The following is a 26959-nucleotide window of genomic DNA, read 5'->3' on the forward strand; positions in this document are numbered from 1 at the left end:
GCTGCAGGGAGCATGGCTATAGCTCCAGAGAAACCAACCACTTTTGTTTTGCCAGCTAACTTGTTTTTTAGGGAGGTACATTAAAAAAAAAATAGGGCTGTCAGGGAAATACGAGAGTTTTTTAAAAGTTCTGGTGCCCTGTAAAATGTTCAGAGGTGCTGGAGGCTCAGAGCAGACACATGCCTACTGTCATGAGTTCTTTAACCAGACCAGAGACAGACACAAAGAAACAAAGGAGCATGACTGTGCAGCAGATTTGAGGAGCTGGGGGAGGCACCAAAAAAAAAAAGTATGTAAAAATGCAGTGGTTGTGGCCAAATAAAAAAGGAGCACAAAAGTCGGTCACACTCAATGTAAAATCAGGGTGTGGTGTTGATGCAAAAAAGACACCACCACCACACACCACCACCACCCCCCCCCAAAAAAAAAGCCCAAACCCCAGCTACCATTCCTTTCTCAGACCATGGCAGTGCAGGAAGGCAGGGAACTGCAGAGATGAGGGCTGCACAGAAAAGGCAGCGGCAGTGTTGGACAAAGGTATTTTCTGACGCATGTACAAGTGCACACCCTGCAAATGAGGTTGGCAGCACCAGCGCAGGACAGTGCAAATGCCCAACACAGTGCCAGGGCAGAGCACGATATGCACATGCATACAGATACATACCCCCACCTGCCCTGCAGCACCAACACCACAGTGGTACAAAAGAAGGGATGTGTAGTTCATGTAGAGCAATTCTAGCACACCAATTTAAGAGATGTTGGACAGTATTGGCACGTGTGGGTGATGGTGAACCCATTGCTAGCTTGTATATTGCTAAAATAGAACACACTTGGCAAAGGCTCACACACATAAGGCTGAGATGGGGTGGGGGAGGGCAGGGAAACAGTTCACTCACTGCAGCAACCGCTGGTTAAAGCCAGGAATAACAGCAGAACTGGCACCCATGAAGTCCTGCAAGAAACCATACAGGGCTGCACTGTTCAGCATACTTGGCAAAGAGCACACTGCAGCAACCATGAGTCCCGGGGAGAGAGACTGTTAAGCTGCTTGGAGCACTTGTCTGGAGATCTGACAGTTACCAGGCAGCAGGATAGAGCCCACTGCCCTCCCCAGTGGCAGATGGCAAACAGTTATTCACAGGACAAGAGCAAAGGGTGAGTGAAGCAATCAGCATGTGCCAGCATTAGCTGTAGCATTGTCCACCCCTCAGTACTACCTACAGTACTCGGCTGCAGGAGAGCATGGATACCGAGCATACTGGCTCAGGACATCAAGAGCTGTTAAACCCACAGCACCAACAGGTCAGCCATCCCTCAGTGCTGGAAGCTGAGGCTCTGACAATGACCTGCTCTCCCTAACAAACACCACCAGTAACATCTACAGCTTGCCCTGTGCCCTCAGCTGTGGGAAAAAAGGCATGAGGCCACGACTCAATGTGCAAAAGCACAAGTGAGAAAGTGCACAGCTGTTGGCTAACCTGCAGGGACCCAAGCCTCCCCAGAGCATAAGCCCTCCCCACAGCACTTGCCTGCAGCACTTGCTGGGAGACTGGCTCTGCCATCTCAGGCTGCACACAGCCAGTACTGCTCAGCTGGGGCTGTCAGTGTCACCAGCCTTAGAAGGGGAGATGTGCTGCAATACGACAGGAACCCAGCAGCAAGGTCCTCAGCCAGAAAGCAGCTGCAAACTGTTACTTGCTGGAGAAACCAGACATCCTGCTGGCTGCAGCCTCCCCTACTCTTATCTGGGGAAGGAAACCAAGTGCATGGCTTACCCATGTCTCCAGACCACAGCCAGGTGTGCAGCAGGGCATAGGCACCCCAGAGCAGAGGAGGAACACAGGGGAGAGGTTGAGACCCACTGTGATGCAGGGGGCTTGTGTCCTCCCCGGCCTCAGCATGGTCAGCCGTCAGCTCCCATCAGTGCAGATGATGTTCACAAGTGCTCAAGCCACACCAGTCCAGCACAGCCTGGACCAGCTCCCCCCCCAGATAACAAGGGCCACCCTGGGCCCCAGCAGCCCTCAGCATAGGGGGAACAGCTCCCTCAGGGCCAGCAGCCGAGGAAGACATGGGAGCTCCAGGGCAGCTGCAGGCTCCATCATCTCAGGGCACAGCCCAGGCCCTCACAACACGTGAGGAAGCCTCACCCCAGGCATTGCAGCAGAGACACAGTACCTTGCACACTTGTGCATGACACCCCATCCAGCACTCAAACCCAAATGACAATAGTAAAAAACTCAGTTTATTTCCCTATAAAGGCAGAGCTTTCCTTTAAAAACAAGCTCATTTCACTCATGAGAGGGTGTGGGGCTGAACTGCAGGGGCAAGGCCTTCCTCATTCACTCTTCCAGGCCAAGAGCTATCGCTCCCTAACGGTCATGCATGCCGAGCAAGTCCTCCACCATCTCCAGGGGGCTGCTCAGCCTCACCTGGTACCGAACTGCCACCACGAGGAGCAAGGCAGGAGAAACAAGCAAAGCAGGTGAGACAGTGCAGTCCAAGGCGCACTGGCTGCATCCTGCAGGCTCAGAGCACTTGGGGTAGCTCTGCATGCACTGCGAGCGGGCAGAGCAAGGAGCACCGGTCCAGCAGCCTGAGCTGGGAGCAGGGAGCAGCTGCAGTTTGAGGCGGTTCATGCAGGCGGAGAGCAGGACAAGGAACAGGTGTCACGGTCTGTGCGCTGCATGGCAGCGGTGCCAGCAGACCCCCTGCTTGGTGGGCAGTGCCAGGGGGAGGCGCAGGCACTGTCTGGCCCAGGTGCAGGCACAGGGTGAATCCTGAGTGGCTGGTCCATTGTTGCAGAGATTTGGCTTAGCCCAGGGGAGTCTTGGGGCCAGCAGTCCCAGGGCCAGCTGTGGGGAGGTCTCTGACCCCTCCCAGCCCCTTCCAGCTGTCTGGGGGTTGCCCCAAGCGGCAGCACAGTAGCTGTGCAGTAGGAGAGCTTGCCCTGGGCACAAGAAATGCTGACTCTGAAAAGCAAGAGGGAGGAAGACCTGGTCCATGAGGCATGCAGTTGGGAACCCAGCACAGCCTAGGAGGGGAAACAGACCTTCCCAGGTGAGCCATCAGCCCCCTCCTCCTGCAGAGGACATGCTGGGGGATGTGGCAAAGCAGCACTGAAGGAAGCAACTTACCTGCTGGGCTGTGGGCTCCCTTCCCCACCTCCTCCACGCTGCTTTGGAAGAGAACACAGTACCCATCATACCCCAAGCAAGGCCTGCTGAGAGATGCAGCATGCTCATGACCCTGACAACACAGGCATGGCGCAGCAGTACCAGGCACTCAGAGTGCAGAAGGCCCTAGCGCACTTGCTACCAAACCCTTTCCCCAGGCCAGCCTGTCCTGCCTACAAAGGGCTGGCACTTCACAGAGCCACATACATAGCTCCAGTCTGTGTACGCACTGGTTCCCAGCTGATGCCAGCTCAGACCAGGCTCAGCCCTGTGGCGCTGACAGACCCCAGCCAGGTGTCAGCTGACAGACACATGGAAAACAGCCACAATGGAACAGGCCTCTCACACCCACCACCACAGGCACTTCTGCAAAGACCTATGGGTTAATCCTCCACTGCCAGACTGGTACCACCAGCTCCTCCCAAGCACAGGACAGACACCAGCAAGCTCAGCCCCAGGCCCTAGTCCACACAGAAGTCAGCATGACCAGGCCTCCATCCTGGTCCAAGCCCCAGGGAAATCAGTGGGAGGAGAGGGACAACTCTGAGTCCCACCTGAGAAGCATGTCTGGATAGGCTGGCCTCAGAAAAGAGTGGCAGAAACAGAAAACAAGTAGCATCTCTGGGTTCAACCTGAGGGTCAGCATCTGCCCCACACAGCTCCACTGCAAAAGCTGAACTGCAAGATCTGCCCCTCCACAGCTCAGCTCCCCGTTCACTCAACCTTTCAGCTGACAAAGGCAGAGAAAGCAGCAGAAAGCTCCCACTTGCTCCCATCAGATCTCCTCCATGCTCCCACTGTGCCCGTGGCCCCAGCAGCTTCCCTTGCATGAGGCACAGAGGTTCATCAGAGGCCAGGGTTCATCAGAGAGATCCCTGAACACAAGCAGCAGCTCACCACCTACCCAGATAAGGTTTCACCGATGTTATCATCTTCCTCCTCCTCTTCCTCCTCCTGGCAAACAAACAAACAAAACAAAACAAAACAAAACAAACCCACCATGACACCTCACTGCCTGGGCATGTCTCTGCCAGGAGCGAGGCTGGGCTGCCCAGAGCCTGTTCTGGAGCAGCAGGGCAGTCCCTGGCCCCTTCACAAGACACAGTCACCCACCAGGCATGACACAGACAAAGGGTGCCTACAGGCAGTAGGGGGAGAGATGGCACCTGCAGTGCCGGGCTGCTGAAATCCTCTGGGCCCAGGCACACAGCCGCACAAGGGGAGAGACAGACCACGGCACTTCTTACATCCCCTCCAGCCAGCAAAGCACCAAACACAGGCTGTGAGTGGGGAACAAGCTGAGACAGCTACTGCACACAGCACACCTCTGCCCAGAGACAGGAGAGGGGTGAGCACACCTTACAGCTGGAGGGCCAGGCAGAGGACCACCCAGGAGCAGGTTGTAAGCAAGTAGGACCCCAAGCACTGCCAGGGTGGGCCAGCACTGGAAGCATGAGGCCAAGGACCAAGCATCCAGAGGCTCCTGGGCAGGGACACAGTGAGACCGGCAACACTGGCAATGCTCTGATTGGCTCTGGACATGCAGTAAGTATAGTGCAGATGGGCAGGGCTGAGCCTTAGCCCAGGCTAGCAAGATGATGACCAAAGGGTCCTCTTCTTCAGAGACAGTGTCTCACCCCTAGTCATGGCACCAAGCATGCAGAGCAGGTCCCAGCTCCCTGTCTGACAGTGCCAGCAGAGCAGGGCTGAGGGCTGCAGCAATGCTGGGCCTGACAGGAGAGCTGGAGCAAAGACCACCTGAGAAACTGCGCCTGCCTCGTGAGCCAGACAGAGCACAGTGCCTCTCTCTTCACGTCAGGCCGCCACGTGCAAGGGAGGCTGCGCAGATACCAACAGGGTCCTGGAAGGCCAGGAGGAAAGAGCTGCGTAAGGGTTACTCTTTTCCTGCCCTAATGCAAGACTGCCCTGGGCATGGGCCAGACTTGCACATACTGTACCCCAAACCGGTGTCTGAAGGGAGGGCTCCCTGGGGGGGCTGGCTCACTTGGTCTGCTGGGCTCACTGCTCTCCAAGACACATGAAGGGTGAAGGGGCTGTTCCTGCCTAGAGCCTGGGACAGGGCAAAAGCAGCAGAGTTAGTGCCTGCAACCTGGAGAAGGCCCAGCAGTGGATGTACAGGCAGGACTGTGGGCAAGGGACAGATAACCCTGCTGTGCTTGGGGAAAAGTGCAAACAAGGGTGCAGGATCACTGCTCAGGGCAGGTACCACAGGGCTCTGAGCTGTGCTACAGCTCAGCAATGCAGAAGAGTTCAGCATTGATAGCAGGGATGCCCCCCACCCCAGCCAGAGATAGGGCAGGCTCCCCATGTGGGGCAGTGGCAAAGAACACAACAGCAAGGACAACACTCTCCCTACTTGGTGTGTTTCACCTGCCGGGCAGCAAGCCATCTCTCCTCGGCACAGCCCAAGACAGGGTCCCACACTGGAGACCCCAATCCCAGGTCTAGGCAGAGGGACACGTTTGAGAAATTCCTCTTACCTGCATGTGCTGCTTCCCAGAGATCCAGTGCCATCTGGAAGGCCTGGGCCACGGTCAGAGTCACAGCCTGGGCCTGTGTACAAGAAAGAGGAGGAACGCCTGCTTCCATCTGGGCCCTCAAGCCAAGGCAACCCCACTGCCATGAAATCTGAGAGCCCCCAGGCCTCTCTTGCTGCCTTTCTCTGCAGAGCACACACACGGAAGGCCAGAGCTCAATGCTGTGTCTATCTACCCATGTGGGTCAGCCATCCCCAAGAGGAGATCCCAGAGGAGCTTGGGACAGAAGAACCTCCTTTCACTCACCACCCGCCTCTGCAGTGTGAGCACATGTACTCCCTCACTCCATTTCCAGCTGAGGTGCAGAGAGGTAAGGGCTCTTTCTCTCTGAAGGGGGAGAAGGAAGGCCCTTGCTCCCACCCTTACCTCACAGAGCCAAGAGCAGAAGGGAAGTGCTTACAATCTTCTTCTTGGGTGAGAGGAAGGCATGGCACTCCAGTGCCCCGCTGTCCTGGCTCTGGGCAACATAAGCGAAGACTTTGTTCTGCAGCTTGTCTGTTGTGCAGTAGGAGATCCTGCAGGCAGAGAGGAGCTGCTCAGGGTGATAAGGGACCCCAGCACAGGTCTCCTGCTGTGCTCCCAGAACACCAACAAGCAGTGCTGACAGCCTGAGGCTTTCATCTGGTCCAGATGATCAGGCAGCCCAACTCCACAGCAGGGGCCAGAGGCTTCCTGGCACCTACAGCTGGTAAGAGATCACTGCATCCACAGGCATCCCCTCCTATACTGCCCCAGTGTGCTCCTCAGTCCTCCGATGCCCGGTCCAACCCAACATATGAACTCAAGCATTGAGACAAGTTGCACAGAAGGGTGGGTGATTGCCTCCACGGACATAATTGGAGCCAGCCAGTAGGATGGTCTGCCTTGGCACATCATCTCTGTGCTGAGACCCAAATTTTGCACCAAAGAGATGTCCTGTCTCTGCTTCCAATCTAGCCACCAGCTTGCAGCCACGCTCCCCTCACACCCAGCACCCGCAGACACCCAACCCAGCCAAAGCACAGCTGGCAGCAGTTAAAAAACCCCACATCAGCTCTCACAGCAACTGCCTTTAGCTAGCCCAAATAAGCTGCAGTCTATGGCACCCTCATGCCATTGCAGCCAGAAGGGCGGTCCTGTGTCAGTGGAGAGAGACAGACATGCAGTCCTGCGCTATCTGTGGGGCTTTCCAACCATCAGCCTCGACACCCTGCTTGCATGCCAGAAGAGACAAGCAGGGCCCAGTAAAAAGACAGATGGACTGACCCAAAACTCAAGGCTGCCCAGGGCCCTGTCTGTATTCAGTCCCAGGCAGTGCCGTGGGGCACAGCAGGGAGAGGGCACAGGCCTCAGGGAGCCAAAGGAAGACCTAAGCTTGAAGGTACCACTGACAGAAGGCCCAACCTTCCCTGGCTGCTCAAGATCCCATCAGTCTCCAGCTGGCTGCTGGGGAACACCCAGGCCGTCCACATGCCATGCCCACCTGTAGATGGAGATGTTCTCAACCATCTCCTTTGTGTCTGCATCCTGCAGCGAAATGCCCCTCGGAGACACTGTCAGAATCACCTTCTGGAACTTGCGAGCTCCCACCCGTGCCTGGCAGTGGGGAGACACCAGACACCTCTGCAAATTGGCAAGGGTCTTCACCCCCCCTCACTGGCAGGAGTCCTCCAGACTCTGTATGCCGTGCCACCCACCTGGACCCTTGCTGCAAAGGCTCCTGCTGTACAGATGGGAAAGCAGAGCCTGGAGATCAGGCGTGCCTTGCATAGAACACCCCTGGAATCCGTTCACACTACTGCCATGCACATGGGAAAGGACAGACCCCACCTCTCCCAGTACTTCACCCTCCTCTCTGTGCTGTGACAGGCACAGTTCTGCTCCTAGCCATGTTCCTGGGGTGGGAGCAGGCAGCAGTGGCTGTCCTGCAGGAAGACAACTTCCCCCACAGCACAGAGGCAGAGACCAGCCAGCCTCCTGCATGCCACCCTCCTCTTGGGAACAGCACGGTCCCTCACTAGGGTTCAGGGCTGGGACACGGACACCTCCTGGAGTCCAGGGGCTGAGTTCTGAATTGGCTCTTCTCCACCCCAGCACAGCAGGACCCCAGGGCCAGCTCTCACCGTGGCCACGATCCTGCGGATGGCAGCAGCAGCCATGTCTTCTCCTTTGGGTTTTTCTACCAGCGTCATGCCTAGATACTTGAGTGTGAAGCACATCCCCTCAAGCAGCGGCTCCTGCATATCAGCCCAGCTCTCAGGAAGCTCTGTAAAGACAAAATGCTTTAGAAGCCATGTGCCAGCAGCCCTATGGCTAGACCCAGCAAAGCCACCCCACCTTGTTGCAGCTTCACTGCTCCCAGCAGCAGTGCTGCTACCTGCACTCAGCAGGGCACTCTTCTGGCTCTGTGACATTCTTGGAAGAGGAACAGAATGAGAGGACAATTCACCATCAAAGCTTTAGTCTCCATCCCTGGAAGTACAGGCTCTGTCACCACAGATAGTAAGCTCCTGCATATCTGCATAGGGCCTCAGATGCTGCAGTGTTCACTGCTATCTGCAAAAACCTTGCATTCCTGGGTCCCATCTATTTCACTACAAGCAGGATGTTCTCTATACTCCATTCATCTCTCCCACCTAAGCCACTGGCACACCTCAGGAACAGCAGCATTTGCTGCCACACTCGGTCAGATCAAAATCCCCGAGTTGTTCCAGTAGAACCAAAGCCAAACCGCCTGGTAGCTATCATTGGCAGCAGCAGGCTGCCAGGGAAGGAGTAGCTTGTCCAGCACTCATGATCCAAGCTGAGGTGACTGGGAAGCAACTGCACCACAAAGATTCTGTGTTAAGGAAGAGCTCAGACTGGTATTTCAAGGATGCAAACTAGCTTCCAGGAAAACACATCTTATGGATGAACTCCAGTGCACAGAGGGAAAAGAGCTCCCATGTGCATTACTTTGCAGGTCATAGAATTAAAGGGGCACTGGCTTCTGTTTCCTCTGTCCTCTCTTTTCAAACCCCATCGCTGCAGTCAAGAAAAAACAAAACAAACTCCAGTGGGCAGAGTCTGTTCACTCAAGAAAGATTCCCTAGGGACAGTTGTCAGCATCTCCAGCTTCCTTCAGAAACCAGTCCATTTCACCAGCATGTTCTGCCACACAGCAGATGTGCTGGTGGGAGAAGGAGCCCTGGCCCTACAGTTGGTCCCGACACCACTACCGTTGGCAGAGAACACACAAAGCAAGCACCACAGAAGCATCCATTTGACATCTACTCCCACAAGACAAAGCCACTGGCTTCAACAGAAAGTTGACTCTCATCGAAAGCAAAAGCTTTAGTTACCAGACTAGTGTGCCACACACAAAGGAACAATTCTCTTGTGCCAAGCACTTCCTGGTGATAATTTTCAAGAAGAACTGAAGCAGATGTTAGCACACATTTACTTTCCTCAAATCCCAAAGAGCACAAGGATGGTGGGAGAGGAGATATGCAGAAGGGCTAAGACACAGGGAGTCACAGTCTCTCTCTTCCCGGGGATTCAGTGCACAGAGGAGGGAAGGAACAGGAACGCAGAAGTTACACACACTGCTACAAACGCTAGGTTTGTACACTTCCCTGGGAATTGCCTAGCTATCTACTGTTCACACAAATACTTTCAGGGCTATTTTTCATCTCTTTCCTGGGATTAGCTCCCTGAACACTACTGGCACACTTGCAGAAGGCTCTGACTCATAATTGGAATAACCTGAACCCACAGGGAAATTAGGAGACCTTATCTGCACAGCATACTCCTGCACAAATGACAACTACCAGGGAACCCGCCTGGTACCAGGCTAGAAGAGCACTGTCTCACTCTCTGAGAACAGCCCACACATACAAGGGCTGCCAGAGTGAGCTCTGCTGCTCCGACAAAGCCTTTGGACAGCTGCGACTGAGAAAGCTCAGGCACAGCCTTCCTGCTGGGTCTCTGGGCTCAGCCTCCGATCTGGCTATGCCACAGACAGCATGGCAGCCTGCCTGCAACAAGCAACATGCAGGCCTGCCACACTCACTGCATGCCTGTCCACACCTGCAAAGGACCAGACGCAGCGGTTCGGGGGACCCAAGGCCTGCACAGGCTGGGGAGGGTGCCCACGTATGAGGCACAGCATGTCCCAGCATCTGGCACTGCCTGTCACAGCCGCCCAAGGCCTTTCAGCCCACAGGTGCGGGTGGCCTCAATTTAAAAGCGGGGCAAGAGGCTGGCAGCTGGGCTAGTGTGGCAGGGAGGGCTAGGCAAGCAGCCCAAAGCGCTGCTGCCCGCCTCGGCCTGCGGCCCCACGGCACGGCCACAGCCGTACCCCGCACCGCGCCCCGCAGCAGGCAGCGGCCGCGTCGCGGGCCCGACCAGACCGAGATGCGGGCTCCCTGCCCGGAGCGATACCCCGCCCGGCCCGCGGCCCCCGCCCGCTCCCCGGCCCCCGTGGCCCGCACTCACTGCGCCGCCGGCGGAGCCCCAAGCCGTGCCGGGCGAGGCGCGGGCTCCGCAGCACGGCACGCCCCGCCGCCCGCAGCGCCTCCATGCCGGAGCCGGAGCCTGCCGCTGTCGCGTCGGCCGGAGGCCCGAGCCGTCCGCCGCTGGGCTCGGCGCGCTGACGTCCGCAGCGGCGGAGGCGCTGGCGTCGCCGGAGCAACGACGGGGCGGGGCGAGGTGGGCCCGGCGCCGGCGGCGGCGGCGGCGGCGGCGGCGCGGGGCCGTCCCGGTGCCGGTCCCGTTCCCGGTGTTCGGCGCGATGCAGCTGCGGCATGTGCGGACCCTGCTGGCCCCGCAGGTCGGGCTGGGCCGGGCCGGGCGGGGAGGGAGCGGGCCGGGGGGCGGCGGTGCTGAGGCTGTGTGTGCCTGGCAGGACGGGACCGCGCGGGTGACCTGCATGGCCTGGTCGGCCAGCAGCGCCCGGTTCGCTGTGTGCACCGCGGAGCGGGTGGTGCTGCTGTACGATGAGCAGGGCGAGCGGCGCGACAAGTTCTCCACCAAGCCCTCCGACGCCAAGGTGAGGGCCCGGCCTGCTGCCGCCGGGACACGGCCATCTGTGGGCCGGGCGAGCGTGCCCGGGGCAAGGCCAGCCTTCCCCTGTGGTTCACGCTGCCATCCTCTCCACAGTACGGCAGGAAAAGCTACGTGGTCAAAGGCATGGCCTTCTCCCCGGACTCCACCAAAATCGCCATTGGCCAAACAGACAACATTGTCTACGTCTACAGGATTGGAGAGGAGTGGTGAGTCTGGCGGTGGAGTGTCCAGCACCCGTGAGGAGGGGGCGGCACTCTCCTTCCTGCTGTACAGTGCGCTTTCTGGGCGTTGATGCCACCCGCGTCAGTGTCCTGGCCTGGTCCTCAGCCCAGTACATGCTGCGGTGCACATCATCTAACCTGCAGGAAGTCACTCAGATGTTTCTGTGGAGAGCAGCAGATAGGATTTCCTTGGACACAGCCCTTGTGGAGCCCAGTGCGAGCACGCGCCAGCTGAGCTTCTGTGGAGCTGTAGCTGTAAAGCCCATGCTGCTGTCCCCCATTTCATAGATGTGGAGCTGTGGCACACACCTGCCTCACTTCAGCCTCTTTTGCTGGCACCTGGTGTGCTAAAGGTGCTCAGGTCACCAGAATTTTGGAAGCTTAAAGGTTGGGGTTCTTTTAATTTTCTGCCCAAAGTTGGCTTGTGATAGACAACCAGTGTACAAAACTTAAATGGCCTGTGTATGGCAATACTAAAACAGGCTGAATACAAACAGTAGGGTACCCAGAATGGGCAGTATTACTAGCTTCACCAGTAGTCATTTTTGTCTACGTTTTTCTGCAGGGGTGACAAGAAGGTGATATGCAACAAGTTCATCCAAACGGTGAGACCCAGACTCCTGTTTAACTCCATTTTCTCCAGCATATGTAGGATAAAGACAATTGGAGGACTCTCTGCTCATACTTACAGGTGTAATTGGCCAAACTGTCAGTGGTACTTGATGTCCAAAAGATGTAGGTAGATCCTAAGATAATCTTTAAATTTTGAGGCATGTATTACCTGCCAAGCTTCAGAGGCTTCATAATGCCTTGGTACAACACAGTAATTAATTGTTGAATTATCAATGCAGTCAATTACAAAACTGTGGGGACTACTTTAGGCATCAGTGGACAGAATGTTTTAAGGGAGTTGAAAGGGAAAAATAGGAGAGACTCTGAGCCCAACTATTTTTCACAGGTTGGCAACTCTAAGCCCCAAGATTCCCTGTTAACCAAAATGTAAAGTGTGCAGAATTCAGTCAAACTGCACAGTTTCCACATGTTCAAAGGCCTCAGGTTTGTAATTTCAGTCAGGTTATCTCCTTGGCCTTCTTCATGTTCTGCTGCTCTAGCTCTGCCTGCATGTGTTAGAGCAGTCTACTCAGTAGGTCTCTGGCAAGGATTTTCCTGAGGTTGATGTAAGTATCTAGAAAAGGCAAAGGTGTTATAAATTCCTTGCATAGAAAGCCATCTGTATGAGAAAATGCAGTGCACTGACTACTTCTTTTACCTTCAGGAGCAAATGTCCAGCAGCTGCCCTAGGCTTTCCAGCCAGTTGCCATCACGCTATGACCCCCACTTTCTCTGTGTCGCTAGAGAAGTTCTCTGCTAGATAGTCCCCTGAAGTAGCCAGTACCCGTTAGGAGAAATCATCCTGCTGGGCCAAGTCCCCAGAAGATATAAGCAGAGCTGCTCCTGATGGAGTTGCTGGAGTTTCTGTGCCAGGCTTTCTCAAGCTGCCTCTCAGGTGAAGAGCAGCCTCAGCCTCTGGATTGAAAGCCTTCATCTCAGGGTTGGGTCATGGCCCACCACTGTGGCTGCTCTTAGGGTGGCTTAGGAGAGCCTTCTAGCCTCTCTGAATACTTGCTGCTGACTGCAAGAGAGAGCCCCATGTAATTCTGTTGCTCTGGCGCTGTGAAGAAAGCTGTTGGTCAGCGTTTGGTTGAGCTGCTGTGCTGAGTGGTCGTGACACTGGAACAGAGTGTCAGGAAGAAAAGAGAGCAAGAGGGGCTTGGTGTCCACTTGTCCCTTTCCTGTACGTTGTGGTTAGCCTGGGTGTGGGTACCTGTAGCCTCACTGGAGAGTCCTTTCATTGTTTATCACTTGCTGGCATTCTGCTAGCAGGACTAGCTTCCTGCCCCTCTGGCTCTCCTTTGCTGCAGCACCTGGAGGGAGGCTGCTTGCCTTTCACAAGCTTAGATGCTGTGCACAGCATGCGTAAAGTTTTTTGTATTTTTCATGTAGTGGTTCATTTCTCTTTTCTCTCATTCTCTCATTTTCCCCATGTCTTTTCTACCATTTCTATGATAATAAATCCTTTATTTTTTCTAATGCTATATGTGTGGGTTTTTACCACTGTGTCCGGTTTTCTCCTGTAACCAAATATTGTTATTTACGAATTTTTGGTGTGTTCAGTCAATATCAGAGATCATTTATTGAGCCTTTCCCTCTCCTGCCATTTGCAAAACCTGTTGGGCACTCTTATACATCTTGTGAATACAGTGACACTATTCAGCTCTGCTGGCAAGCAAGGCATCCTGCTAGAGGGTCAGGATGAGTATGTGCGAGTTTGACTTCTTTGCACTAGTAGCTGAACACATTACCACTTCGTGAGGCTTGTTTCTAAGCTACCACTGGGCTGCCTGTGGTTGTGTTAGACTGAAAATAAGGGTCTGGCAGATAATGAGGGAAATAAATGGATGCCTGGGAAACAGGTATAATAAAAAATGGGTCTTGGTCATTGGTTGGACATATAAATTATGAGCAGCTTAGGTATCCAGGGACATTTTGGTATCTGTTTGTAGCTATGGTTGCTGATGTGAATGGTAAGACTGGGGATAGAAGGTGAGATGGATAAACGAGGGTGTATATATGTCTAAAGCAGGCCCAGATGCCTAAAATGGAACAGATGAGCCAGTGAGGCTGGTGCTGGTGGCACAGTGCCAAACACCAGCCTTCTTATTGACTGAAATCCTTCAGTTTAAATGTGAAACAGTTTCATTAACTCTCTTGGTCCTCTCTTACAGTTGGGTTTTGTGGTCAGCTTTATTCATCCTGACCCCTACCTCAGACTTTGAGAATACCTTTGGTTTGGATTCAATGAACCTGTTTCTACCTGACCTACTTGGTAGCATCTGATAACTGTCTTGCTTGTAAATGAAAACATGGACTATTTCTGATTCGTCAAATGAAGATCCAATGTACAATTATTCTCATATCTGTTACAGAAGCTGGCAGAGTCAAATTATTTTTATGTTTTATACTTGTTGCTGCAAAAAATCTTTTAAAATAGCCATGATTTTGTACTGGAAAACTACACATCTGATCCATAAGTAATCCTCTCAGAAGAGCATCCATACTGAACACATCTGGTATAACTCTGATGCCCTGCTTTAGCCTTTCTAAGCCTGTTACTTTACCCCAGCTCACTATTATCTAGTTTAAGCTTTGGCACGTAGGGCTTCAATCCTACTTTAAGGTCTGTCCAAATGCCCCCATCTCTTCTCTTTCTTGGTTTGAGTTGTTTTACTGTTCATGAGCTGTCTTATGTAGCGATGGGGCAAGAAGCCAAGTAGGGTGGAGCTCTTACCTCTCTTTTTACCTCCTCCTTGGCAGAGTGCTGTGACCTGCTTATCGTGGCCAGCGGAGAATATCATTGTCTTTGGTCTTGCTGAAGGAAAGGTAGAGAAACTTGTTATTTGCCTGATTTTCTTTTCCATGCAGGGGCTACCAGGGCCTGCAAGCACCTGGGCTACAGGGTAGGAGCCATTACTATGTGGCCCTGGGCATGAAATAGCAACAAAGGGATTACACCACTGACTTGAACTTTCTGGTTCCCAGTCAGTCCTTGGAGGTTCTACTGGATCATTTGGTCCTTTTTCTGAGCCTTTCTAGACACGTGCAAGTGTGACTCCAACTTTTCCACTTCTCCAACCTACCAGAAAGCAATGAGCTTCCTGTGATTTCTGGTGCTGGTCATGGACTGGGAAACCTCTGGGGATGTTACACTGGGGGAAATTCACATCCTGCAGACAGAAGCAACATTGATCAGATTCTCTTTCTCAGGTTCGTTTAGCAAATACAAAGAACAACAAGTCTTCAACCATTTATGGGACAGATTCCTATGTGGTCTCCCTGACTTCCAAGTGAGTATGGCACTGCTTTAGGCTACACTGCTTTGGCTCAGTCTCCTGCTCCCTATTGGCCCTGGCATAACTGGCGGCTGTATGGGAGGTTGCCAGAGGGTCTTTCTGCTGTCAGTTCCTTGTTGAGATAATAAAATACTGTGCTTTCCAAAAGGAATTCCTTCCTAAAATCTGATACTTGCCTGTGCCACACTGGCCCATGCAGTTTTGTTGCCCCCCCCAACACATTTCAGGAAGCAAGTCCTCATGAGATTACTTACATACATTGATTTATTTGAATCCATGACTTTATAAAGATTAAATTTGTCAGCTTCACCTAGCTAATTACTAACATTAGTCAAGTTTAAGGGCTAAAAAAAAGTAAAAATATTCTGCCAGATAAAACTGTGACAAGGCTATAATTAGAAATATAACCATAAAATGCAATTTTAAATTATTTTCATTTTAACTACTTTAGTATCCTTTACCTAAAAAATTTAAGATATGTCATGGTCCTAGCAGCAGGATTTTCACTAAATGGTGTCATTCTGGTTTTTGAGTGCTAAACAAATTTAAAAAAACTAAACCTAGTCTAAGACTCTGACTTTCTGGCACTGAGAAATCCCTCCAAAGTCTGCCTGCCTTTGCCTCTATTCCAGAAGGTTTCTATTTCCTCTCTCTCTTCCAGTCTCTTCATGCCCCCCCTTCCTCCACCTCTCTTCCCTATTTGCCTTCCTCTCCCCCAAACCTCCCCTCCAACTCTCTCCCCCTCTTATTTTATTTCTAAACACAACTTATGCTGTTATTCCTATGGTATCAATGACAAATCTGGGATTGGAATCAACAGAAGACAGATGTATGATTCCTGGATTGTTACAGTGTTCATAGAATTTGTATTCTGTACTTGAATCATTGTTTAAGTGTGTTCTTTCTAGGTACGTTACATTAGGCCTGTTTCTTCTTCCTTGCTCTCTTCTCCCTGCTTGTGTCAAGAAATACATAAGACATTAATGCTGCAAATAATGGACTTAGGCCTGGAGTGTTTGTCTAGATGTTTTTTTTCCCTAAATTGTGTTGCTTTTAGGGATTCCTGGTGTCACAATATCCAGCCTCACTTCTGGAACAGTTCCAATGCAAGGGTTGCTTGATATACCTTGCTATAAGAAACTGTGTGCATAGTCATTATTCCACTTAAGGTTACTTAGCCTCTCTGTATTTCAGTAATACAGGAAGTTGGTTATTGTGATTTTACATGATGAAGATACTTAACTGGCCACTCTCCAATCTCCATACTTTTGCGTGCTTTGTTTTTACAGGTACCAATACAGGTACTAGATATTCATGTGTTCATCACCCAGCTTGTCTTTGGTGAAGGTTCCTTTGATGAGGAACATCAACAATGACCCTGGGACTGGCTCCTCTGGGCAAGGATATGAAAATAAAGGTGCAAGTTTAACTGCAATATTGCATCAACCTGTCTGTGTTTCTTTGCAGTGTGTCGGGGAAGGGAATCCTGTCTGGCCATGCAGATGGAACCATAGTACGCTTCTTCTTTGATGATGAGGGCTCAGGTGAATCACAGGTATCAAAGATCCTTCTTCAATCAGCAAAATCCCTGTTTGCACAGCCTACTCCCCAGCTCAAGAGCTCTGGAAAGGGATCACGCTGTGGAGGGAGTGGAAGTCTGGAGAGGAGCTGCAGTCTGTGTTTGCTAGCATAGGCATTATGGAGCATTGATGAAGACAGAGCAGTGACTAAATGCTTTGAAATAACAGAGTGGGGTGGTAAGAGGGGAGGTTACTTTTTTGTGTATGAGACGTAAGGCTTTTCAGGTGTCCAGAAAGATCTGATGTTAGAGTGTCCAGGAGAATGATGCTTGAATGGGTAGGGTTCCAGGGAACAGCTATTGTCGTCTTCTCACTAAGCAATGTAGAGTTATCCCAGTTAACCCTGAATCCCAAGTTCACGCTCTGTCTGTGGACAGGGTACTCTAGGCACCCAGCATGTCTCCTGAGCCTCCTGCTCCTCCCCAAAAGGAGTAGTCTCTGTGCTTCAGGCTGTGGTGAAGGGAATGCTATTCTCACTCAGATCTTTTCTCTCTGACTGAGGCAATTTGAGCATGTCTGCTCTCTACCATGATATGCTGAAGGCCCATATATACTCTGCTGTGTTAAGAGTGCATCCCAGTCTAGTTAACAGTACTGGTCTTCTTACTGGCATCAGCAATCTTCTCTCCCAGTTGAATGAGTGGAATAGTTGATACATCTCTTGGCTCTGGTTTCTTTCTACCTTCCTACAAACTGGGGCAGGCAGACAAAGCAACCCCCATGAATTGAACTTTACAGAAGGGCCTCATACTGGTCTCATTGTGATAGCTGAATACAGAGGCCAGCTGGGGGCTAGAGCTGTTCATGTTTTCAGGATGTTCTTTCTCGTCTGTTGTAGGGTAAGTTGGTGATGCATCCCTGTCCTCCTTATGCCCTTGCCTGGGCTTCCAACAGCATTGTGGCTGCAGGCTGCGATAAGAAGATTGTAGCTTATGGGAAGGAGGGCAATGTGATTCAAACCTTTGACTATAGCCGGGACTCATCAGAGAAGGAATTTACCACAGCAGCTGCCAGTCCTGGTGGTCAGTCTGTTGTCATTGGCAGCTATGATAGGTATGGTGCCTGATGGTAAAGTCTCCCCTTTATAGTGCTTTTTTTTTCAGCCATACACATTTGTTCATGTCTTTGCTTTCTCATCTGTTCTCACAGGTTAAGGGTTTTGAACTGGAGCCCACGCCGCAGTGCCTGGGAGGAAGGCAAACCCAAAGAAATAGCTCACCTCTACACCATCACAGCTTTAGCATGGAAGAGGGATGGTTCACGCATCTGTGCGGTTTGTATCACCAGTCAGCAATGCTGAGCCCATGAGTCACACACCAGGGACAGACAGTCTTATGTGTGCTCCTAAGAACAAAGTGATGTGATACAGGGAGAGCTTATGAGAGTGGTCACACCATCACCTGGGTGTGTGATGCAAGGTGCCTAGGCTAAGACCTTGTGCAAGAGACACTGCTGCAGTCAGATGTGCGGTGTGCAGAGTATGAAGCTGTAAAATATCATGGACAAGCAGCAGCAGTCCTCCTTTTTTCACAGAAGCATAATAAGGTCAGCATAGCTTCTCTAGAGCAGTCTCATGAGCATTCTTTCCCCTGAGCACCTGTGAGAAGCAGTATAAAAACTGATCTGTTACTTATACTCTAGGTTTATGTCCTATGTTTTCAGTTCAGAGTTGTCTGTCTTCTACTTTCAACTGTTGGGCCTTGATCTGCCTTTTTCTATTAAGTTAAATAATTCTTTAAAGCTCTTTAAATTAATCTTTCTGCAAATCTGTCTCTATTATGTTGAATAACTCTTTAAAGCACTTAAATTATTTAGGAAGGTTGCTATTTACAACTTTAATAGTTTTTTGCATCTTTTTATGCTCAACAATCAAGAATCCTCAAAATACTTGCAGGCAGAGAATTAATTGAGCATGTGAACAAATACTTGCAGAGAAGGAAAAGGGGCTAAGAGATAGGAGATAGGTGAAAAGAATGGGGATGTTGAAAGAGATAAAGGTGGAAGGATTCTTCTGGAAGGGAGGAGTGGGAAACTGAGAAGGATAAGGGGGAAGATGAGGATAAAGGTGATTTTTAACCCCTTCTCTTCCTCTCCCATGTACGTGCTAGTATTTGGTAAGCTCTGTTTCTCTGAGAATTTATCAATCTTTCTGTTCTCTCAAGAAAGTCAAAATAGGGCTGTTCCTCATGCATCTGGGGGCTTCAACCTTGTTCTCCAGAGCAGCCAGGACCTGTGGATTTTTGTCTCACCTCTGATCCTCCTCATGTAAGTAGGGTCTGGAATATCTCTCCTTAACAGAATTCACTGACTGTGTGCAATGTGTTTGTTTCCCCAGGGCACTATGTGTGGAGGAGTTGAACAATTTGACTGCTGCCTTCGCAGAAGCATTTACAAAAATAAATTTGAAATGACATATGTGGGACCAAGCCAGGTAAGAGAATATCCAATGAGCTAATGTCTCTTGATGAAAAGGGGATGCTTGCTAAAAGTAGACATGTTTGGAGTTCTGCACCTATGGTTTGTTTATAGCAACTTGTTGGGAAAGGCATAGGGGATATTCCAGTGACAGGGTCAAGGCTGGCTGGAAATTGGCTAGGAGCAAAGAGAATGGAGTTTACTTCCTAGCTTGTGAATTTGTGGGCGGTACCTCTGTGCCAAATGCAGGCTCCTTAAGTGGTTTAACTTCAGCCAACTTTACCTCGTTCAAAATCAGGTAGTAAGGGTGAGCTAGGAGTCTAGGCACCCCCCTCTAGTCAGTGGAGAGAGAGCAGGACTCTCAGAGGGTGTCTTATCCTCGGTGGCCTAAGTAGTCCTCCAGTTAAACTAGAAACTTCTAAATGGCAGAAGTGAGAATCCCACACTGCTACTACAGTTGTCATCCCATACAAAAGGAATGGTGAGGTTTCTTTAAAAAGCAGAGTGAAATGATGTGAGAGGACATCTAAATACCCAAGTATCATCTGTTGCATAATCTTCCATGGCGAAGAAGTCTGAGTTCTTCCTCTGTGCATGGCCTTATATGGCATTTTCCCACTTTCTCTAGGTCATTGTGAAGAACCTCTCAACAGGAACTCGAGTTGTGTTGAAATCTCAGTATGGTTATGAGATTGATGAGGTGAAGATCTTGGGGAAAGACAGATATCTGGTGGCCCATACCTCAGACACATTATTGCTGGGTGACATCAGCTCCAACAAGCTCAGTGAGGTACTGGAAAATCCATGGCATTTTTTGAGTGTCAAATGCTTAACTTTGTAACTCAAAGGATATGTTTTCTGTGTGGGAACAATACATCTATTTTCAAAGAATCATAGAATAATTCAGGTTGGAAGGGGCCTTGGGAGGTCTCTTATCTAACTTCCTACCCAAAGGAAGGTTAATATTAAATTCAGATATCATTGCTCAGATCTCACAGTCCCTCTGGTCCCCCGTTTCAATGCTTTACTCTCCTCACAGGGGAAAGCTTTTCTCCTAAGTACCTTTGGAATTGCTGTTTTAATTTATAACCATTTCTCACTCTTTCACTGTGCATCTGCCAAAAAAAAAAGCCTGGCATCACCTTATTAGAGGTCTCTTAAGCCTTCCCTTCTCCAGGCTGAAGAAGCCCGATTCCTTCAGCCTCTCTTCACAGTGCAAGTGCTTCAGCCCCAACCATCTTGATGGCACTCTGCTAAACTTGCTCCAGTTTGTCAATGTCTGTCTTGTACTGGGGGGCCCAAAACTGGATGCTGTACATATGTACATTCCAGATGTGAATGTATGAATCTTAGTGTGTTTTTAAATAAAAACAAACAAAAACAAAACCAAAAAAACCCCACCATTCATGACTGCAGTACCACAGCTTATGCCAGTATCATTTCTGGTACCACACAGTTCATGCAAAACTGTCCATACCATGAACATCACAGTGCACTGAGTGCTGAGCCTATATGCCAAGCCTGGAGAACGTGGGCAGTAGGTTAGTGTCTGATAAAAGTATTAAATAGGCTTCAGGACGTATTTGCTTTGTTCACACAGGTATCTTATACTTTTAATCAGGCTAATGGTGTGCTTATCAACCTAGCCGGGAGCAGGAGCTCCTGACTACAGATTTGAGTTGGAGTATACTGATACTTGGTAATCCAACTGAAAATCTGGCCAGACTAAATCTCCCAGGTTTCTTTACATCATACTGCACAGAGAAGTTTTTCTTTCAGTTGCACAGCTATACTCACTTCTTATAAAGAATAGGGTTGTGAGTAGTCCCTTTGCCATCATGCTGTCTCACTGGAGTTTGTTGAAGCAGTGACTTGGAACTCTTGCTCAAGGAGGGAAGAGGACAGCTGCAGCTTTGGCTTTCAGTTTTCTGCCTCTGACCACTTACCTGTTGTCATCACAGTAACCATTGTATTATCCAGTGCTCTTCTCAAATTCCAAATCATTTGGTCCCCCACTGGCACTATGCTGACCAGTCATTGCTAACATGACCCCAAAAAAGAAGGGTTTCTGCTACATGTGATGTGGAGATTCTGCCCCCACAAATGGTAGCACTGATCACTGATTCTGTGGAGAAGACTTATGGAGGCAAAGGGACTGTTGGGGGTGCTTTTTATAATAAAGTTAGTCTAAGGAATGTGGAGAAGTGCCTGTGAAAGAGTAGGCTAGAGGGAGTACATAAAGGCCTCTCGTCCAGAACGCAATAAGATACTACACAAAGAGAACAGGAGTCTGAAGCAGAGGTTAAAAAAAGGAGAGGAAAGTGAGGAGCTTGCAAGCTGGGAATGACTGAACAACAGTGTTGACAGCTGAAGTGCTGGAACATGTTCCCTTCTGCAGTGTACTTTTTGCTATCTGTTGTGGGGGTTGAGAGCTGGACAGTGGACCACAATGCCTGCAACCTGGTTCCCTGCAGGAGCTGTCAGGCTGGCATTTGCTCACTTGATGCCATTGCTTTGTAGGTAGCCTGGCAAGGATCTGGAGGGAATGAGAAGTTCTTCTTCGACAATGAGAATGTAAGTTGGATGGGACAGGATGCTACCCATGAATGATGAGTTGAATGATGAGTAAAGCTGTGTGTGCACCAGCAGAAAAAGTGTGAACTGCACTTCTGGAAAACCCTGTTTCTCAGCAGTTTCCTGGACTTACCTTCTCCATGCAGATTGTGATCTGCTTCCTCCCCACACTTGCCTTTTCCACATGCCAGGTACAGAACAAACTTAGCGTGTGGACTGTCAAGTTATACAAGTCATAACCCTATAGGAGAGAGGAGCAATAAAAGAGCAACAGCTAGAGAGGATGTTGGAGATACAGAATACAGCTGTCACAGTGACAGCTTGGCTCCTGCAGGACTGATAGGCCCAGAACTAAAATCCCCAACCCTGAGGAAAAGCTGGCAGTCACGATAGGAAGCCAAGGACAATTCCTTACTCATCCCAGAGGGTTTGAATTTAGACTTGTGTGCAGCAGAGTTCTTTTCTGCACACCTCACTGGTGTGTTTACCTGGCTTTTCTCTAAGAGCATATTCCCCTCTCACCTTCAGGTCTGCATGATCTTTAATGCTGGGGAGCTGACACTGGTGGAATATGGAAGCAATGACATCCTGGGTTCTGTCCGCACAGAGTTCATGAACCCTCATCTTGTCAGGTAAGTGTTACACCTGCTTGTGTGGCCAGCAGAGGCATTTTGTGAGAGTGACCTCAAATATATACACTTGGAAGTGTCCCACTCTGTGGAATGCGGCCCCCAGACACTGGGACCTGAGTAATCTGCTTCTGACAGTGAGCAATGGTGGTGTTTAATTGCTGAGTTACATCTAATGGTTGTAAAGTTTTAGAAGCACAAGAGCCCATTTTCCTCTGATACGTGCTTATTGAAGGCTGCCTTGGCTATTGCTGAAGAGGGACCTCCTGTGCATGTACTCAGGGATCTCTGCATCTAGCTGGTCCTAGTACAGCATTATCAGGGACTCTAGATGCCAGCAGAACCTCCTCTGTCCCTCTGAAATACCATACTCCATTTTCTGATTCGAGAGAAGGGAGGATCATGGGCTGCTCGGAGGTGGGAGCAGCCTAACTAATTTGATATTGGGGACCCTGGTTCCAGAGGGGCAGCTTCTGGAGTGAAGCCATGAATCAGAAAGGTTTGTTCTCACTTGAGGCCGCTGTAGGTACTGTGCAAGAGTCACAGGTCAGAGACCTGCAAGAGGCTCCATGTGCCTGGGGAAACCGCAGGTAAGACTGGAAGGGACTACGTGATTCAGTCCTGTGAATTTAGAGAGTAGTAAAGGTAACGGTCATCATTCCCTTCAAATAATAGTGTCCGTGTCAATGAGAGACAGCAGAGAGCCGTGGAGAACAAAAGACTGGCTTATCTGATAGACATCAAGACTATAGCAACAGGTGAGTGTAAACCTCCCTCCCCTGTATTTTGCCAGTCTTCCTGATTCCTTTGCATTTTCTGTGCCAGGCAGCATATCCCTGAAGGTCCTCTTTGCATTCACTCTACCAGGCAGCAGATTCCTGAACGCCCCCTTCACATTCTCTCTGCCTGGCAGCAGACCACTAGAGGCCAGGCTGTCCTGCTTTTGGCAGGTTGGCTGCCTGGAGTGGACACAGGTGTGGGGTGGCTGTGTCTGTGACCTGGACCTGAGATTCTGTGCAGTTCAGCATGATGATATTGCTGCCTGCACTGCTTGTAATCTGTGCATGCTCACAGAAGGGTGGAGGGAGTTCCTGCTGTTGATAAGGCACCAAGATAAAATGTCACTGCAGTCTGCTTTTCATGTTACAGTGTGTTTGCCAGGGGGTGCTGCCCTAATTGGGTCCCAGGCACCTGATCCCCACAGGACAGCATTGAATGTTCAGCACTTTGGGACACATTAGGTACTTACACTGTTTCTTCTTTCTTTCCTTCCCAAGTGGACCTTGTTGGTGGCTACAACACTGGCACTATCAGCCATGACAGCAAGATTGATTGGCTGGAGCTGAGTGAAACAGGCCACAAACTACTCTTCAGGGACAAGAAGATGAGGGTGAGACAGGCACATTGTGGGAAGTGTGGCAAGGTGGCATGCCTGGGGAGAAGTAAAGACAGATATGCCTGAATGGAGGGAGGGAGGTGAGAAAGACATCTGAAGTACTAGTAATTTTTTGACCACTTCCTTGACAAAGATAGATGATGTTCAGATTGCATGAGCTGGCAACATTGCACGTTTGGTCTTAAGTCATAGCTAATTCTGAAGCTAGTTACTACACATTTTGCTCCATCTCGTCACATCTGAAAATGAAAATCATAGACTCTTCTGTTGTGAGGTGGAGACAAGTGGGTTAATCTCAGGATTAGGACCCTAATGTTGCACTTAAACATGTAAATTAAAAAAAGGTGTTCTCTCCAACAGCTTGGCTTATATCTGTAAGATGAACTCTAATTCTTTAAAACATCATAGTCATAAACAAATAGCTTGTTCGATATGGCCCTTGGCTTGTGCTGATTCCCAGACCATGACTGAATGTTGTCTGGGAGAGTACTAGTAAACCCAGGACAAAACTATGCCCAAAATCACGGTAATGGTTTCACACTACAGACTATGATGTGCAGCTACTCACCTCATGTCCTAGCCATGTTTAGTTTAATTGTACACATACAGCTGAAGAAGCTTACTGCAGCAGGCAAGAAGATGTGTTTATCAGTATTACAGTTCCACTCAGTTCACTATCAAGCCTTCTTCACTGTTAGGAATGTAAGACTCCTTGACTGCTTGACTTCATTTGCTCCTCTTGTCACAAGAGTGTCCGGAGAAGAGAACGTGACCTTCTTGACAATGGTGTAATTCACATCCAGAATTTCTATGCAGGTGACACAGATGCTGTGGCAGACCCCAGCTATAGCACTGCAGCTCATCACAGGATGGTTTTAATTGCTCAAGTTCAGATCCCATTGGGGGCTGTCAGTCTGCAGTAGAATATTTCCATGTTGGCTGTACCTCTCTCCTTAGTCCAAGGATGGGTGAAGTATTATGTTCATATGTGCATGTGTGTTGAAACCCCTGAGAACTTTCTGAGCCTCATCTCAGAAGAAACTCTGAATTCACCCCTTACATTTCAGACAGGAACCCCAGGCTTCTTCACTGAGCTGCCCCTCCTTCATCATTTTTGGCAGCTTGACCCCTAAGATTGCATCATAGATTGTAGGAGGTGTAAAGATATCTTCTTGCCTGGGAATAACAGATCTCCAACTAACTACCTGTCTGCTTGTCACTCACACATAGGCTGATTCATTGCTGCCAAGCTTAACAGCTAGCCACTAGAGCACTCAACTTTGTAGCCAAAGATTGCAGTGCATGCATCTGCCACCTCACAAACTCTTTAACACAGACTTCTCTCACAAGAAGGTGCTGGAGGTAGTCTTTCTCGCACAAAGACTGTAGTTCTGGTTCTGGGCCATCACAGAACAAGGACTCCTACAAGTACTTTGTGATTCCAGAGAAATAGAAGGAGCAGCCCAATGTGGATTTGCAAAAAATGTAATTCCTGCATCTGTGTTAGGGTGCCTCTCTAATCAAGACCCTCTTAACTCTCAGAAGGAGGATTGTTCCATGTCCCCAGCTCTTTAGGACACTACTTTCACATATCAATCAAGAATGACCTTCACTACAAAGGAAACTGAATCACTGCCAGAAGTGAGGGCTTCTGTTTGGGCTCTGCTGCACTGATACTCTTCAGAAAAGTACTAACAGTGATTGCAGCCTGCACCAGATGAAACAGGCTTCTATTTGGAAGTGATAATGTACATTTTCACAAAACTGTATATGTCCTATCATGGGAGAAGAGAGAACTTTCCCAGCAGTGTATCTTTTTACATTTATTTCTGCAGTCTCGTTCAGTTTATATTTGGTTCCTCTAATTTACTGTCTCAGCAAGAGACAGTGGCATCATCAAGATTGCTGTTGCCTCTTCTGGCTCCTTTTCAGGCCTCTCGAGGCTACATAGACAGCTCCTTCATTAAATACTGCCACCAGCCTAAATCAGACAGTACCATGATTCTCCTAAGCTATGTTTGTACCTAGTTCTCCAGCCAGTTTGGTACAGACTGAAATGGGGACTTTCTTGTTCTCTTTTGACTGGTATGTCATGAGACTAGCACAATTCTCTCTTCTTTTTCTCTTTCTCATCTTTGCTAGGTGAGAGCAATTATGACAAGGAGCAGAGACAGCCTAGGACTTTTAAGTTACAAGCCATCATACATCTTTGTTATGCCATGTGTCAGGTTACACCTTCCAAATTGTCAGGTTTGTTTCAGGGCAGCATATTTTGCAAACAAATAGCGTCTCACCTTATTGGCAACAGTTCTTGCAATAGGACTCTACCTGGGATGGACAGTTCAGCCCAGAATTGCAGGGGAAGGCCCTTCTTGGTCCCTCAGTTTGTTTGCATGAAGGACTGAAGAGACCATTCTCCTGTTCCAGCTCTGCAACTGAGAGGGAACTGAAACAGCACAAGACATATTCTGGTTTATATACGCACGTGCCTAGCAATAAGGAAGGCAGGATCTGAGTATGCTGCTTAAAATGCTGCAAGGGTTAAAAAAGGTCTTAAGGTTTGGATAGTAATGTGTGTAAATAACAGTGTGGGAGTTTGGGCTACATATCTTAGAAAAAGTCTGATTGCTTGTCGGCAATACCTGTTTACAAGATGTTTGGTCTGATGTTCCTGCCATGTTCATGTGAGCTAGCAGCCCAGCCACGAGCCCAGCTGAGCCTTTTTCTCCTCTTCCCCCCTCTAGTTGCAGCTCTATGACATTGAAAGCAGCACCAAGACTACCATTTTGAACTATTGCTCCTACGTGCAGTGGGTCCCAGGCAGTGATGTGGTGGTGGCTCAGAACAGAAACAGCCTCTGCATTTGGTATAACACTGATGCTCCAGAGCGAGTCACCATGTTTCCTCTGAAGGTAAAACTCTGGAGACTTTGGTTACCTCCAGCAGTTTCTGTTACTTCTTGCTCATGTGTGTGGGAATTGTCAGGGTGGTGTTGCAGAAGGGAGACAGAAGGGAACTGCTAGTTTCTTCTGGACAAACTATGAGCTCATCTGTCAACTTTGTGGCAGGCATTTCTGGCAGAAGATGGAGATAGTTAACATAGCAAGGAGTTGCTCAGTGCCTTTTTCCTTCCCTCTGGTGAGATAAGGATGGTGTCTGCTCAGTGTGAGCTCTTTCAGCAGAACTTTAATCAGCAGAGCTGTCGCAGTGCTGTCCTCACAGCCCTGCTACCCCACATACTTCAGGAGAACGTGGGAGTGTTGATAGCTGGTACTCTTTCCAGGGGGATATTGTAGACTTGGAACGGAATGATGGAAAGACTGAAGTGATAGTATCTGAAGGGGTGAACACCGTGTCCTACACCCTGGACGAAGGTCTCATAGAGTTTGGAACTGCCATTGAAGATGGCGATTATCACAGGTAAGTGCTAGATACACCACATGGTGATGGCAGGTAGCCCACTTCACATAACAG

General features: G+C 49.8%; 2 protein-coding genes across 14 annotated transcripts in view; one reads left to right on the forward strand and one right to left on the reverse strand.

Annotated features, from left to right (window-relative positions):
- Window positions 1-2223: 2223 nt before the first annotated feature.
- Window positions 2224-10499, reverse strand: LOC142040679 (uncharacterized). 13 transcript variants are annotated; one of them, XM_075048763.1, is made up of 10 exons: window positions 10190-10499; window positions 7837-7979; window positions 7197-7309; window positions 6135-6249; window positions 5678-5750; window positions 5182-5247; window positions 4953-5037; window positions 4081-4130; window positions 3138-3223; window positions 2224-2972 (listed from the first exon to the last, which is right to left on the reverse strand). In XM_075048763.1, the coding sequence occupies exons 1-10, from the start codon at window positions 10497-10499 to the stop codon at window positions 2670-2672; spliced, it is 1344 nt and encodes a 447-aa protein (XP_074904864.1). In that variant the 3' UTR covers window positions 2224-2669. The 13 variants fall into 13 exon arrangements, 12 of the variants coding, with proteins under 12 accessions (XP_074904864.1, XP_074904863.1, XP_074904862.1 ...); XM_075048762.1 differs by having other exon boundaries at window positions 4935-5037; XM_075048761.1 differs by having other exon boundaries at window positions 3138-3178; window positions 4953-5059; window positions 5135-5247.
- IFT172 (intraflagellar transport 172) overlaps window positions 10388-26959 on the forward strand; it is a 39276-nt gene continuing 22704 nt past the window's right edge. Inside the window, exons 1-17 of the mRNA XM_075048776.1 lie at window positions 10388-10523; window positions 10599-10742; window positions 10853-10965; window positions 11546-11585; window positions 14356-14421; window positions 14806-14885; window positions 16359-16446; window positions 17310-17524; window positions 17621-17744; window positions 18807-18902; window positions 19515-19676; window positions 21407-21460; window positions 21989-22092; window positions 22765-22847; window positions 23367-23479; window positions 26230-26397; window positions 26769-26905. Coding sequence (XP_074904877.1) covers window positions 10485-10523; window positions 10599-10742; window positions 10853-10965; window positions 11546-11585; window positions 14356-14421; window positions 14806-14885; window positions 16359-16446; window positions 17310-17524; window positions 17621-17744; window positions 18807-18902; window positions 19515-19676; window positions 21407-21460; window positions 21989-22092; window positions 22765-22847; window positions 23367-23479; window positions 26230-26397; window positions 26769-26905 — 1826 coding nt within the window. The 5' untranslated portion in view covers window positions 10388-10484. The remainder of the gene's footprint in view (window positions 10524-10598; window positions 10743-10852; window positions 10966-11545; window positions 11586-14355; window positions 14422-14805; window positions 14886-16358; window positions 16447-17309; window positions 17525-17620; window positions 17745-18806; window positions 18903-19514; window positions 19677-21406; window positions 21461-21988; window positions 22093-22764; window positions 22848-23366; window positions 23480-26229; window positions 26398-26768; window positions 26906-26959) is intronic.

Source organism: Buteo buteo, chromosome 17 (assembly GCF_964188355.1).
Source record: "Buteo buteo chromosome 17, bButBut1.hap1.1, whole genome shotgun sequence".
In the NCBI taxonomy this organism is placed as follows: Eukaryota; Metazoa; Chordata; class Aves; order Accipitriformes; family Accipitridae; genus Buteo; species Buteo buteo.